We start from the raw sequence: 13,785 nt of genomic DNA, 5'->3' as shown, positions 1-13,785 counted from the left end.
CCCATGACTCCTCTGGATCATTAAAATGGTCATTGGCAAACTTAAGACGTGCCTGGACATGTGCTGGTTTAAGCAGGGGAACCTTCCGTGCCATGCATGATTTCAAACCATGACGTCTTAGTGTATTACCAACAGTAACCTTGGAAACGGTGGTCCCAGCTCTTTTTAGGTCATTGACCAGCCCCTCCCGTGTAGTTCTGGGCTGATTTCTCACCTTCCTTAGGATCATTGAGACCCCACGAGGTGAGATCTTGCATGGAGCCCCAGTCCGAGGGAGATTGACAGTCATGTTTAGCTTCTTCCATTTTCTAATGATTGCTCCAACAGTGGACCTTTTTTCACCAAGCTGCTTGGCAATTTTCCCGTAGCCCTTTCCAGCCTTGTGGAGGTGTACAATTTTGTCTCTAGTGTCTTTGGTCTTGGCCATGTTAGTAGTTGGATTCTTACTGATTGTATGGGGTGGGCAGGTGTCTTTATGCAGCTAACGACCTCAAACAGGTGCATCTAATTTAGGATAATAAATGTAGTGGAGGTGGACATTTTAAAGGCAGACTAACAGGTCTATGAGGGTCAGAATTCTAGTTGATAGACAGGTGTTCAAATACTTATTTGCAGCTGTATCATACAAGTAAATAGTTAAAAAATCATATAATGTGATTTCTGGATTTTTTTTTTTTAGATTATGTCTCTCACAGTGGACATGCACCTACGATGACAATTTCAGACCCCTCCATGATTTCTAAGTGGGAGAACCTGCAAAATAGCAGGGTGTTCAAATACTTATTTTCCTCACTGTATATACACACACACACACACACACACACACACACACACACACACACACCCACACACACGTATCTCACAAAAGTGAGTACACCCCTCTATTGTGCAGTTTTATTTCTATAGTATTGTTGCTTGAGAATATACAGACGCTCGCCACCTTACGAACGAGTTACGATCCGAACGACCGATCGTACCATGAATTTCTACGTAAGTTGTTACCGTGTTCGCCATTGACTATGCATATCTCCTAATGATGTAAGAGCTATAAATACTATTACTATATACACTATACTAATTATATTTCAAAAAAAAGTTCGCCATATTCCAGTGTGCACTGTCGTGTAGACTCGTTACGCTTGACGACTGGCTCGCGGCCGCTCTTCTACGTTTTGAATTCTTTGATGGTTGCTGAAATATGAGGGGTGTATTTACTTTTGTGAGATACTGTATAGCAGTATAGATTTACTGTAGATTTACAGATATACAGGGAATTATAATAGTGTAAGAAGTGTGTAAGGAAAACAATGGGCCACTTGCTTGCAATACTTGACGAAATTACTGAGTTTCTACTGAGGGGTTTATACTGCAAAACATTGTCCCATAACTCAACTCAACTCAACTCAACTCAACTCAACTCAACTCAACTCAACTCAACTCAACTCAACTCAACTCAACTCAACTCAACTCAACTCAACTCAACTCAACTCAACTCAACTCAAGCTTTATTGTCATCCTTCCACATACACAATATACAAAAAACCTAAATGTCTAGTAACGGACCAAGGTGCATAGATTGTGAAACAGCAAGAGTAAACAAACATAAATTAAGAGTAAACATTAAATATAACAGAGCTAAGCTGTGATCAATTTAATGTTTAAATGTAAGTGATGTAAAAACCAGAGTACAGTAAAAAAACACACATTAAGAAGCAATTTTAGATTGTATTCGGATTATTGTGGACGTAGTCTGAAAGTTTTCTGTCAGAAAAAGTATTCTTATTCAAGTGGATGATTGTTTAAGTTCATATAAGTTACTTCTATGCATTATTGAAGCCTAATAAACAGATTCTTCTCATATTACTGTCCTTGCTAGAGCAGCTTATTGTTTATTCCCCAAACTGATCCCGTGACGCTGTGGGGGGGGGGGGGGGGTCGAGGGGAGAAGATGGAAAAAGTTCAGCAGGGTTGAAAGGGGTTTAATTTGAGAGAGAGGTGCAATGATAAGCTCGGTTAATAATTGAGGAGGAGAGCCAAAGAAGAAGATAAAGAGAGAGAGAGAGAGAGAGAGAGAGAGAGAGAGAGAGAGAGAGAGAGAGAGAGAGAGAGGACAGATAGAGAGAAAGAGTGTAAGACAAAGAGAGAGAGAGAGAGAGAGAGAGAGAGAGAGAGAGAGAGAGAGAGGAAGGGGGGATTGTAAAGGGAGGGCTGGGTATCCTGAATGATTGTTGCAACATGAGCTCATCATCATGGAACATAGACATACTGTGAAGCTTCGCTCAGACATTAAGCCTGCTGTGTGTGTGTGTGTGTGTGTGTGTGTGTGTGTGTGTGTTTGTGTGTGTGTTTTTACTTTCAAAAGCCATTGGGAATGAGTGAGTGTAAGATTACCAATAAACACGATGCAGAACAGTGCTTCATGACTCGTGTGTGTGTGTGTGTGTGTGTGTGTGTGTGTGTGTGTGTGTGTTCACCTCGGTACATAATGCATCGCAGGGCTTCAGATGCGTACGTCTGGGGCAGCAGTAGACTCAGGTATCTCAGGGGATAGGGAATACACTCCACAGGCCAAATGACACCTAAGGAACGAGACAAACGTGAGGATGATTTAAATAAAATCTCGAATGTTTGTGTATATTTAAGGTGCACAAAGTTATAACCTCAAAGGCTTCCACCTCAGTTTGTCATAATCGGAATATGAAGTGCATTTCCATTGCTACCCAACCCCCCGCTTTTCTCTTTTGCATCACCTTTTCCTCATCACTCTATGAACCCATCTCCATATCCCAGCGGAGCAGCCCAGATCAGATTGCTCTACAGTCTTCCTTTGTCAATCGGCAAAAAAAAAAAAAAAAAAAAAAAAACGTACTCCAACATTAAAGCGTCGGTAAGCAACTTTCCTGGAAATGAACTGCGTTCGGACAGATGCGTCATCGCTGAAATATCGATCTGTATTGACCCTGGTGTTCATTTTGAAAATGGACCCTAATATAAAAAATAATGTATTCCCGACTGCTTTGAAGAAATCCTGCATCTTTTTTTTAATCTAATCTCTATTGACCTGGTATGCGGTGTATGTGTTATTACTAAAGAGAACAGAAAAACTGTTTACCCAGAACTCATGTGTAATAGAAATCGTAAGAGCGTTGCTTTATTGTGCTAATATACAGTATGTTCTGCTTCAAGCTGAAACATGAGCATGACACATTTTTGAGATATGGATATAGCCAACAAAAGCAGATTTGATAAGACTTTCTCTGTACTGTATCATTCAACAACCTATTCTTTGAGGTTAAAGTTTCTTGTTTCATGTTAAATGCTTAAATTTCAAACATATATCTTCCAATATATTATATTTTTTCCCCATATATTATAGTTGCTCATATAATTTCTGCCATTTCATGGAGAAACAACAAACACCTATTCTGGATGCTGTTACAAGCACAGACACTGAATTGAAGGATTCAAATGTTTACATTTACAGCAGTTTGTAGATGCCTTTTTTCCAGAGCCATTAACAATTATCTTATTAATTGACTGGATTAGGGCCTTGCAGCAGGCAGCTTGAGAATGCTGGGATTTTAACACACATATATATATATACACACACACACACACACACACACACACACACACACACACACACACACATATATATATATATATATATATATATATATATATATATATATATATATATATAATTTATAATGAATTAATAATACACAAAGGTGCTTTTTTAGCGTGCTGCTAAATGGACATGTGTTTTCATTTAAGTTTACATTTATCTGAAAGAAGTGTCATGAATAGTTAGAGAGTGAGACAGCACATACACGTGTAAATTATTTTGGTACAGTAAGAGTGTAGTGGAGGCGAAGAGAGTTTTTGAAATCAATGGGCATGTAGGTGAAGGGAACAGAGGTGATGAGGAGGTGATGGGTAGGTATGGCTTTAAGGAGAGGAATGTGGAATAACAGGTGGTGGTAGATTTTGCTAAAAGGGTGGAAATGGCAGTGGTAAATACTTATTTTAAGAAGAAGGAGGATCATAGAGTATATGATGGTGGTCTGTAGGATGGTTTTAGAGGTGAAGAAGAAGAGGAGGAAAGTGAGGAATGAAAGAAGAATAGGATGGTGGAAACTGAAGGAGGAAGAGTGTAGTGTGAGGTTCAGGGAAGAGGTCAGACAGGGGTTGATAAGGGAGACAGTTAGAAAGGTACTTGGTGTGACATCTGGAAATAGAAAGAAAGACAAAGAGACATGTGGAGGAATGAGGAAGTGCATGAAAGCATAAGGAGAAAGAGGTTGGCAAAACAGAATTGGGATCAACAGAGTGATAGGAAAAGTAGGCAGGAGTACAAGGAGATGCGGCAGCAGGTAAAGCCAAGGAAAAGGCATATGATGAGCTGTATGAGAAGTTGGACAATAATTAAGGAGAAAAGGCTTTATACCGATTGGCCAGGCAGAGGAACCGAGCTGGGAAGGATGTGCTGCAAGTTAGAGCAATAAAGGATGAGATGGAAATGTGTTGACTAGTGAGGAGAGTGTGTTGAGAAGATGGAGGGAGTATTTTGAGCAGCTGATGAATGAGGAAAATGAGAGAGAGAGAAGGTTGGATGGTGTGGAGTTGGTGAAGCAGGAAGTGGATAGGATTAGTAAGGAGGAAGTGAGAGCAGCGATTAAGAGGATAACGAGTGGAAAGTCAATAAGACCAGATGACATACCGGTAGAAGCATGGAGATGCTTAGGAGAGATGGCAGTGTTTAACTAGATTCTGGAAGGTGAAAGGATGCCTGAGGAATCGAGAAGGAATGTACTGTGCTGGTAGCGGTACCTGCTTTTTTTTAAATAAGGGAGATGTGCAGATCTGCATTAACTACAGGGGAATTAAGTTGAAGTTATGGGAAAGAGTAGTGGAAGCCAGGGTTAGAGACGAGGTGACCATCTGTGAGCAACAGTATGGTTTTATGCTGAGGAAGAACACCACAGATGCATTATTTGCTTTGAGAATGTTGATGGAGAAGTTTCGAGAAGGTCAGAAGGAGTTGCATTGTGTGTTTGTGGATTTAGAGAAAGCGTACGACAGAGTGCCGAGAGAGGAGTTGTGGTATTGGTGGAGCTGGAGGTAGCAGAGCTGAAGATGTTGAGATTTTCGTTGGGAGTAATGAAGATGGACAGGATTAGAAACGGGTTTATTAGAGGAACAGTGCATGTAGGATGTTTTGGTTTGGACATGTGCAGAGGAGGAACATGGGGTATATTGATAAAAGAATGCTGAGGATGGAGCCGCCAGGAAGAAGGAAAAGAAGAAGACCAAAGAGGAGGTTTATGGATGTGTTGAGGGAAGACATGCAGGCAGTTGGTTTGAAAGAGGCCCATGTAGAAGACAGGGGTTATGGAGACAGATGATCCACTGTGGCGCCCCTAATGGGAGAAGCTGAAAGAAGAAGAAGAAAAAGAGTGAAGAGCTTAGTGGTTAAGGCTTTGGATTTTGGATTGGAAGGTCACTTTCCCAATTCCCAGTTATCACTGCTGGACCCTTGAGCAAGGTCCTTAACCCTCAACTGCACAGTTACAAGTCGTTTTGGATAAGGGGGTCTGTCAAATGGCATAAATATAAATTTGTGTTTTTTCTGCGTTTCTAATAAAAAGGAAGCATCGTATTTTATATTTTCAGTTAAAAGTTAAATGACATGCAACAATCATCCATTTAGCTAATTAGAATAATTACATAGCTGTCTAACACTGTAGGTAAGTGTCTCTTTATACTACTATGGTTACAGTTATTCGATTGTTCGAATGCACACATCCAGCCAATCAGAACTGAACATTTAAAGTACCATTAAACCAATCAAAGTTGACAATTACATGTACAGTACAAGTGATTTCATGAGTGATAATGGGTGAAGATCCCAAATCATACCGCTGATGATAAGGTTGGGGTAGAAGATGCCGAGAGCCGCCTGATTGGCTGATTGCTCGTCGTCAATAGCAGAAGAAATGACCAAGCCAAAGGAAATTCCAGTCACACCCTGAAGAACAATCAGGCAAATGACAAGGCCTAGGGAGCCTTCGTTGGGAATCTGAGAGAGAGTTACAAAGTAAAACAGAGAAAGATAAATGAAGTATAAGACTGCATGACCCTTTATTATGATTAATGTATAACATTAAAGGGTTTAAAAAAATGAAGGATTCAAATAATTGGCTGGATGCCAAGGTGGAGGTCCGCAAGGCGTGTGTAAGAGTTTGTGTGCATCTGTGTGTTTATGTGTGTTGACCCCCTGATTGTCACCTCTATATAAATCTATAAATCACTAACCATCACTGCAGGAAAAGGGTAAGCGGTGACATTTATAAGACACATGTTTACCTTAAAGACGAGCAGGATAAAGAGCAAAAGCAAGGTGATCTGGACACTGATGACCAGCAGTTGAGAGAAGAGATGAGCCAGCATGGTCTCTAGAGAACTCACGCCTGCACACCAAACAGTGAGAATTGTGACAAAGAAAAGTATAGGTATGAAAATACAGTATGTTACTGGCTCCATCTAGTGGTTTAAAGGCAAAATAGTTTTAAATGAATATTGCATTTTAGTGCAGTAAGTGAAATGAACAGCAAATTATGGACTTGTGTATATACATACATTACTGTGTCTCAAATGTCCTGGGAAATATCTCACCTGCCACCCAGCACCTGTCCAACAGTCCCTCTTTCCTCTCCAAGACGAAGGACAGAGCAGTGAGACCCACCGCCAGGTAAAATGTGATGCTGTGCCGCAGATGGGAAAAAAGTGCACAAATTTGATCAATCAATTATGAATTTATACAGGAAATTTTTTTCCACACAAAAAGCTGTCACTGTATCTGTGTATGACTCTCTGGTTAAATATGTATGTAGCGACAAACCTAACGATTATTATTTTACTACTCTTGTTGCTCTTTCGTTTAATTACAATTAGGCTTTGGGTCATTGAAAAGATTGGGATTTTTTTTATTGTCATTGAAAATATTGGAATTTATTTTCTTGTCATTTAATATTGAAAATAAACAGGAGATTTTCGAATTCTGAAGCACATCACACAAAGAAAGCTAATTATTTAATATTCATGGCCCCCTGTTTAAACATACGCAAATATGGGATCTTCACAATGTTTACTGCTGTGTAGCGAAGATAAAAGTTTCCTCATGTCTAATCTCTTCTTCTAAGGCATTTGATCAGACGACTGTTGGATTGTATTTAAAACTCAAATACACGTTGTCGCTAAAGTGAAAAATTCACTGGAGATGGAGATAATTTACGATGTAACGTGTTGTATCAGACTATTAAAAAGTGCAAAATACAAGCAATTTCACTGGACTTTTAAACCCTGCTGTATGAGGAAAACATAATTTTACCTCAAAACAGCTCCTGGAGTCACAAATGTAGTGAATGTAGTGTTCTGACTCCCGTATATCGGCTCCTCGAACTACATCGTAAAGAAGAAGTATAAAAATTACATTTCCATCATAGACTTGTGTCACAAATGCATGTTCTAACATCACCACAAACTTTCAAACCAGCCCGGTATGCTCACATGATGGACTAGATGGACTACTTTTTACAATCAAGCCTCAGAAATCACACATGGAGCACAATAACATGGACTAACGTTAGCTAACCATGTTGCTAATTCACTCTTACTAAGATGCTAAATTATGTAGTCACATGAAGTTAAGTGCTTTCAATCAATGTTATACAAGTACTACAGAACTCCAAACACTAAGTGCGCCAGTGCAGAAGGAAAAATAACATTAGCATGCTAACCACCGAGCTAAATAACGATTTCGTGTGCTAGCTAGCTGGTCGTAGTAGCTAATTTAGTTGCATTAGACAATTTTATCCAACTTTATTTGCACCTCAAAATGTTTATTTAAAAATGGTTTAATTTTAATGGTTTAAACTATATATAGACACCTTAGTAGGTGAAAATGTTGTAAATATTGTGAGGCATTTACAATATTTACAAGATACCAATAAACCAAGTTAAATAATAAATCAAGCTTTAATTAATATATAGATACATAAATAGTTAGTTAATAGTTTTGCTATTTTCTTTGCATTCTTTAGTGAAAATAATATTATAATATAATATATAATCATTAACTCTGTGTACTGGTCGGTACTGTATTGTTACAATGCAATTGTGTTGTTTGCACTTTATGTAATGTCCTGTGTATAGATCTATTTGTTCTAGTTAATTTCGTGGTGTCTTGTGTTCATTTATTATGTTTTATGTATCACCTGGTATCTAAAGGAACATTGTTTTATCTCACTGTGTATTGTAATGTGTATGGTTAAAATTAAAAATAAACTCGCCTGACTTGAACTTAAAAAAGCAAAATAATCTGCTGGGAATGTAACAAAAATGTAAAGCTTCAATATAGTAAAAATCTAGAAACAGTTTTTAAAACATTATATTCGATTTATTGTAACCCAATACGCAACTGGGAATACTTTTCCCAGCTTGTAGAATGTCTTGTGTTCTCTTTATCATCGATCTTACCTTAACTGGAACAGACACAAGGTAAGCTTGACTGCCCATCTTACTTTCAACAAAAGTCTGAAACACACACACACACACACACACACACACACACACACACACACACACACACACACACACACACACACACACACACACACTTACTTTAATAACATATTTAAGGCTCATAACAATAAGACTTTTCCCAGTCTGTATTAGAAGTGTGGGACTGGGGTTCCACAAGATCTAGTGGAGGGTTTTTATTTTCACACCAATATCCAGAACAACATAGAAAAACTAAATTTTTTACATTCATTTTATTCACACACCTGGGTAATCAATACTCCAGGTCATCTATCCCGAACCTTGAACCACTGAGTGACTACTGCCCTTTTATCAGATTATATTAGTTCAGGGTCAATCCTATCTGCAGCCTTTAGTGGTGGCCCAAGACACCAGGAGGCACTGTATACACACTTTAGATGTTGAGTAGTTTCAGAAACAGATTGTTTACATTTTGTTTACATAAAATCATTAGTAAAAAGATAAAAAGAAAAGATTTATAACTAAAAGAGTGGGCAAGTGGTAGTTTAGTGATTGAGGTTTTGGACGTTGGATCAGAAGGTCATGAGTTCAAATCCCTGTGCCACCAATCTGCCACTGCTGGGCCCTTGAGCAAGGCCCTCAACCAATTAAGCACTCTGGATGAGGGTTCTGCCAAAATGCCATAGACGTATGTGTCGGCAGAATTGTTTGAGAAAATTTACAGGCAAAATTCAGGTTAAAATTCCTTTTCAGCATCAAAGAAGCAGTCCCATGCTCACCTCTGGTTAATACACATTACACAAGTCATGTGGTACACAACATATTTTTTAGATTGTCCTCCATTTCCGTGTATACATTTCTCAATCTAAATTCCCCCTGTCACAACTTGGCATCATTATTCTAAATTCCATCCAGGTTACAGATATGTGGCATGGAAATGTAGATTTAAAACTATATTATCAAGAATGAACGCGAAAGGAGAAATGCAGAAGGAGACATCGCAGTGCAGTTTAAGCAGCTTAGTGCGTACCTGAAATGCTTCTTGCAGCTTCTTTTGCAGCATTATTCCTATCTGTCGATCTAAACAAAAAAATAATTATTTAGAAGTATATTTTCATTAATAAAATCCATGTTTTAATCACAGCATTCGACTCAGAACCTCAAACTCACTCGTCAAGTCGAGCCAGACATGCACAGACCCCCCATCGACGATGTCTCTGGAGACTCTCGGCTGCAACATCCTGCCACAAAACAAATCATTCCCCAGGAAATTATTCACAATTAATCAGGGGCTAAATGCATTCCTTACGCACTTTATACACTGTATGTGCAATGTCTCTTACTATGCCACTTGCCTAGATCATATTTAGGGCTGCAAGAATTGGGATTATTATTGTGGTCAATATTGCGATATGCGATATAATAAATGGTATCATGAGTTCACTTGATTGGTTATCAAAGAAATTGCACACAGATTAGTAATAATGCTGAAATGTGAATTTGTAAAACTATAAATTAAACTATAAAACAAATTTTATACATTTTGTAACAAATGAAAACATTTGCATTATTGTAAACCTTTTTTTTTTTTCCAAGGTACAGCTGAATTGAATAAAACCATATACATTTTCACAAAAGTAAGATATTTGTGTATAGGGATATGGGTGGGAAAGGGGAGGTTGCCAGGTAAAGGCACGACAATCTGTGAGTGTGCGTGGGCTACGCGTTGGGTAAGTGTGTCTCGGCCTGAGTACGAGGGCAAAAGTGAACGAAAAATAAAAGAAAGCTGTCTGTTGAAGCATCGTTTCTTTCTTCCTACCCAGGAACCAGTATGATCTGTTAAAGATTTGTCATAAACATGAATTGTCGCTACTAGTTCAGTGTCGGTCTGCTCGGCATCCGTCTTCACCTGGTCTCCTCCACGTCGGAAAGCCACGTAAACCACACGCGCCACACGTGTACTGCCTAAATCGTTTTTTTTTGTTCGTTTGTTTTTGTTTTGTCAGAAAGTATGCGTTCGCACATGCACTTATTTATTTCATTAAATCGCAACATTTGCCATCATATAATCAGAAGGAGATTATTTGATCATAACCTCCTCCTGGCTAGATTAGAAAATGTTGTTGGAATAAAGGGAACAGCTCACTCCTGGTTTAGGTCTTATCTGACTGATCGCTATCAGTTTGTAAATGTAAATTGTGAGTTCTTCACATTCTCTGAGGTAAAGTTTGGTGTTCCGCAAGGATCCGTCTTAGGCCCACTGCTTTTCTCTTGATATATTTTGCCTCTGGTGAAATTATACTTAAATATGGTATTCAGTTCCATTGCTATGCTGATGGTTCACAGTTGTATATCTCAGCAAAGCCAGATAAGAGAGTGCATCTTAACAATGTTAAGGAGTTTGTATAGGACATTAGACAGTGCATTCTTGATAACTTACTTCTGCTCAACTCGGATAAGACGGAAGTACTTTAATTAGGACCACATGCAGCTAGAAGTAAACTTTCTGAATATGTAGCATCTCTGGATGGTCTTTTTGTCTCAGTGTGTACAGCAGTCAAAGACCTTGGTGTGATTATTGACTCTAGTCTGTTCTTTGAGGCTCATGTGAAAAACATTACCAGGATCGCCTTCTTTCACCTCAGAAATATTGCTGAAATGAGAAATATGATGTTACAGGATGCAGAAAAACTAGTTCATGCTTTTGTTACATTTAGATTAGACTACTGTAATGCTTTACTGTCTGGGTGTTGGAGTAAGGGCATAAATAAGGTTTAGTTAGTTTAGAATGCAGCAGCAAGGGTCCTTACCAACTATAGAAAATATGACCACATCACCCCTGTTTTAATCAGTCCACACTGGCTCCCAATTAAATCTCACATTGATTATAAAATACTACTACTGACATAAAAAGTACATAATGGTTTTATGCCGCAGTATCTGTGTGAACTTCTGTACCATTATGATCCTCCACGCCTACTTAGATTAAATGGTGCAGGCTATTTGTTGGTACCTCAAATAATGAAGACAACAGCAGGGGGCAGAACTTTCTCTTAAAAACCCCACAGTTATGGAACAGCTTTCCAGTTAGTGTTCAGCACTCAGACACAGTCTCAGTGTTCAAGTCGAGGATGAAAACATATTTATTTAGTGAAGTCCTTTATCTGTAGTTTCTTACTTAAGTAAAGGGAAAAAAATGTCTCCTCTCTCTCTCTCTCTCTCTCTCTCTCTCTCTATATTGGTGGACTTAAACATGCTCCTGTGGTAACAGTGATCACTGTTCCTGTCTCCTCGGATCTGCCCCCATCGTCCCGGCCTGCCTCTGGATGGTGTTCTCTTTGATCGGAGGCGACTCTCTGCAGCTGGTATCCATGAAATTATGGAGTAAGACAGGAGTTTTGAGGATGGATTTTAACTGTAGGTCAACAGTCTGCTACACTGACACAGGACTACAGTTTGCATCTGATCACCATCACTGCACACTTCTACATTGTTTATCTATAATAAATGGACATTCTTGTGTCACCCAGATGAGGACGGGTTCCCCCTTTTGAGTCTGGTTCCTCTCAAGGTTTCTTCCTTATGTCATCCCGGGGAGTTTTTCCTTGCCACAGTCGCCACCGAAACGCTCATTAGGTACAACTTCGAATTATAAAGAACGATCTTATTATTATCTGTATAAAGCTGTTTTGAGACAATGTTCATTGTTAAAAGCGGCATACAAATAAAAATTATTCGAATAGAACTGGCATAAGCTGACATCGCCATTGCAATTGCGATACAATTAATCGTGCAGCAATAATAACATCGCAACTTTGCCGTCTATTGCAACTTTGCCGTCTATTGCAACTTTGCTTTTTCTATTACATAAGAGTTTACTTTATCACTTTATTATATTATATACAGGGTTATACAAAAGGAATGAACCGATATCATGACACATTGCTTCAGTTCTAAAGCATCGTCATGGAATGAGTATGTGACCATTTGAAAGAGGAGTTTTGGATGGCTGCCACAGTGGTGATGTAGTCACGTCGTTCTTCCGAAAACGTTTAGTTGGTATATTACGTAATGAAATCGGTTCAATCTTTTTGAATAACCCTGTATTATATTATATATTTTTAGATTTTAAATATAATTTTTTTAAAATATTGATCTAAAACAATTTTTTTTAATCAGTAATATGAAATTATTTGTTTTTACATCATTGAACTTATGCATCATTTACAGTATCATATACTGATAGCTCACAAAAGTAAGTGCACCCCTCACATTTCAGCAACCCTTTTAGTCAATCTTCTCAGGGGACAATACTATAGAAATTAAACTTGGATATACTTTAGAGTAGTCAATGTGCAGCTTGTGTAGCAGTACAGATTTACAGTCTTCTGAAAATAACATACAGTTATTAATGTCAAAATAGCTGGCAACAATAGTAAGTATACCCTAGGTGAACATGTCACACCTGTGTCCAAATTGTCAATATTTAGTTTCAAACTGAAACTGGATAAGTGTTGGGATCACTTCTAAAGTTCCCTTTCTTGTGGTTTTAGTGAAAAATAAAATAAAGGAAGCAAACTGCTAACAAACACATCTAACAAAAGAGTGGTCAGAAATGGAAACTCAGAGAGAGAGAGAGAGAGAGAGAGAGAGAGAGAGAGAGCGAGAGAGAGAGAGAGAGAGAGAGAGAGAGAGAGAGAAAAGAGACAGGACTGACTTGCTTTTCCTCTTTCAGACACTGATTCAGACAAAAAGCTATGTTGCCTCTCCCAACAATTTCCCCCCCTCCCCACCGTTCCTCCCCCCTCTGTGCTCCAATCATCACATCATCAATTGACTCTGTTTATGTTCACATATTTTAGTGTTAGCAAAGCACCTTGCGTAGGTTAACTGGTGTTACATACTTTCAAATGTCTATGCCAATTTAGCCAACCAGCTTCTTGCTACTTCTAATATCAACTCATTAAGTGTATAAAAGACACCAGTCACCAAATCATCTTCTTCCATTCAAACCTCTCCACCACCATGGGCAAGACCAAAGAGCTGTCAGGATGTCAGGGACAAGATTGTAGATACAAGAATAGTCAATTCGCTTTGGAGAATGTGATGTGGTCAGATGAGACCAAAATTTAGCTCTTTGGCATCAACTCGAGAAATGCTGAATATGACCCCAAGAACACCATCCCCACTGTCAAACATGGAGGAGAAAACATTCTGCAT

At 38.7% G+C, this 13,785-nt stretch overlaps 1 protein-coding gene across 4 annotated transcripts in view; it reads right to left on the bottom strand.

The window, feature by feature from the left end:
- The window catches only part of abch1 (ATP-binding cassette, sub-family H, member 1), a 36,787-nt gene that overhangs the window by 2,284 nt on the left and 20,718 nt on the right, over window positions 1–13,785 (bottom strand). For all 4 annotated transcript variants that reach the window (XM_083544651.1, XM_083544653.1, XM_083544654.1 and 1 more), the window contains 8 exons: window positions 9,736–9,806; window positions 9,596–9,645; window positions 8,542–8,598; window positions 7,394–7,464; window positions 6,679–6,767; window positions 6,370–6,473; window positions 5,923–6,082; window positions 2,475–2,579 (listed from right to left, as the gene is read on the bottom strand). In XM_083544651.1, the coding sequence (XP_083400777.1) occupies window positions 2,475–2,579; window positions 5,923–6,082; window positions 6,370–6,473; window positions 6,679–6,767; window positions 7,394–7,464; window positions 8,542–8,598; window positions 9,596–9,645; window positions 9,736–9,806 (707 nt within the window). The remainder of the gene's footprint in view (window positions 1–2,474; window positions 2,580–5,922; window positions 6,083–6,369; window positions 6,474–6,678; window positions 6,768–7,393; window positions 7,465–8,541; window positions 8,599–9,595; window positions 9,646–9,735; window positions 9,807–13,785) is intronic.

This window comes from Silurus aristotelis (assembly GCF_946808225.1).
Source record: "Silurus aristotelis genome assembly, chromosome: 6".
Lineage (NCBI taxonomy): Eukaryota > Metazoa > Chordata > Actinopteri > Siluriformes > Siluridae > Silurus > Silurus aristotelis.
This window is presented reverse-complemented; position numbering and strand designations above follow the sequence as displayed.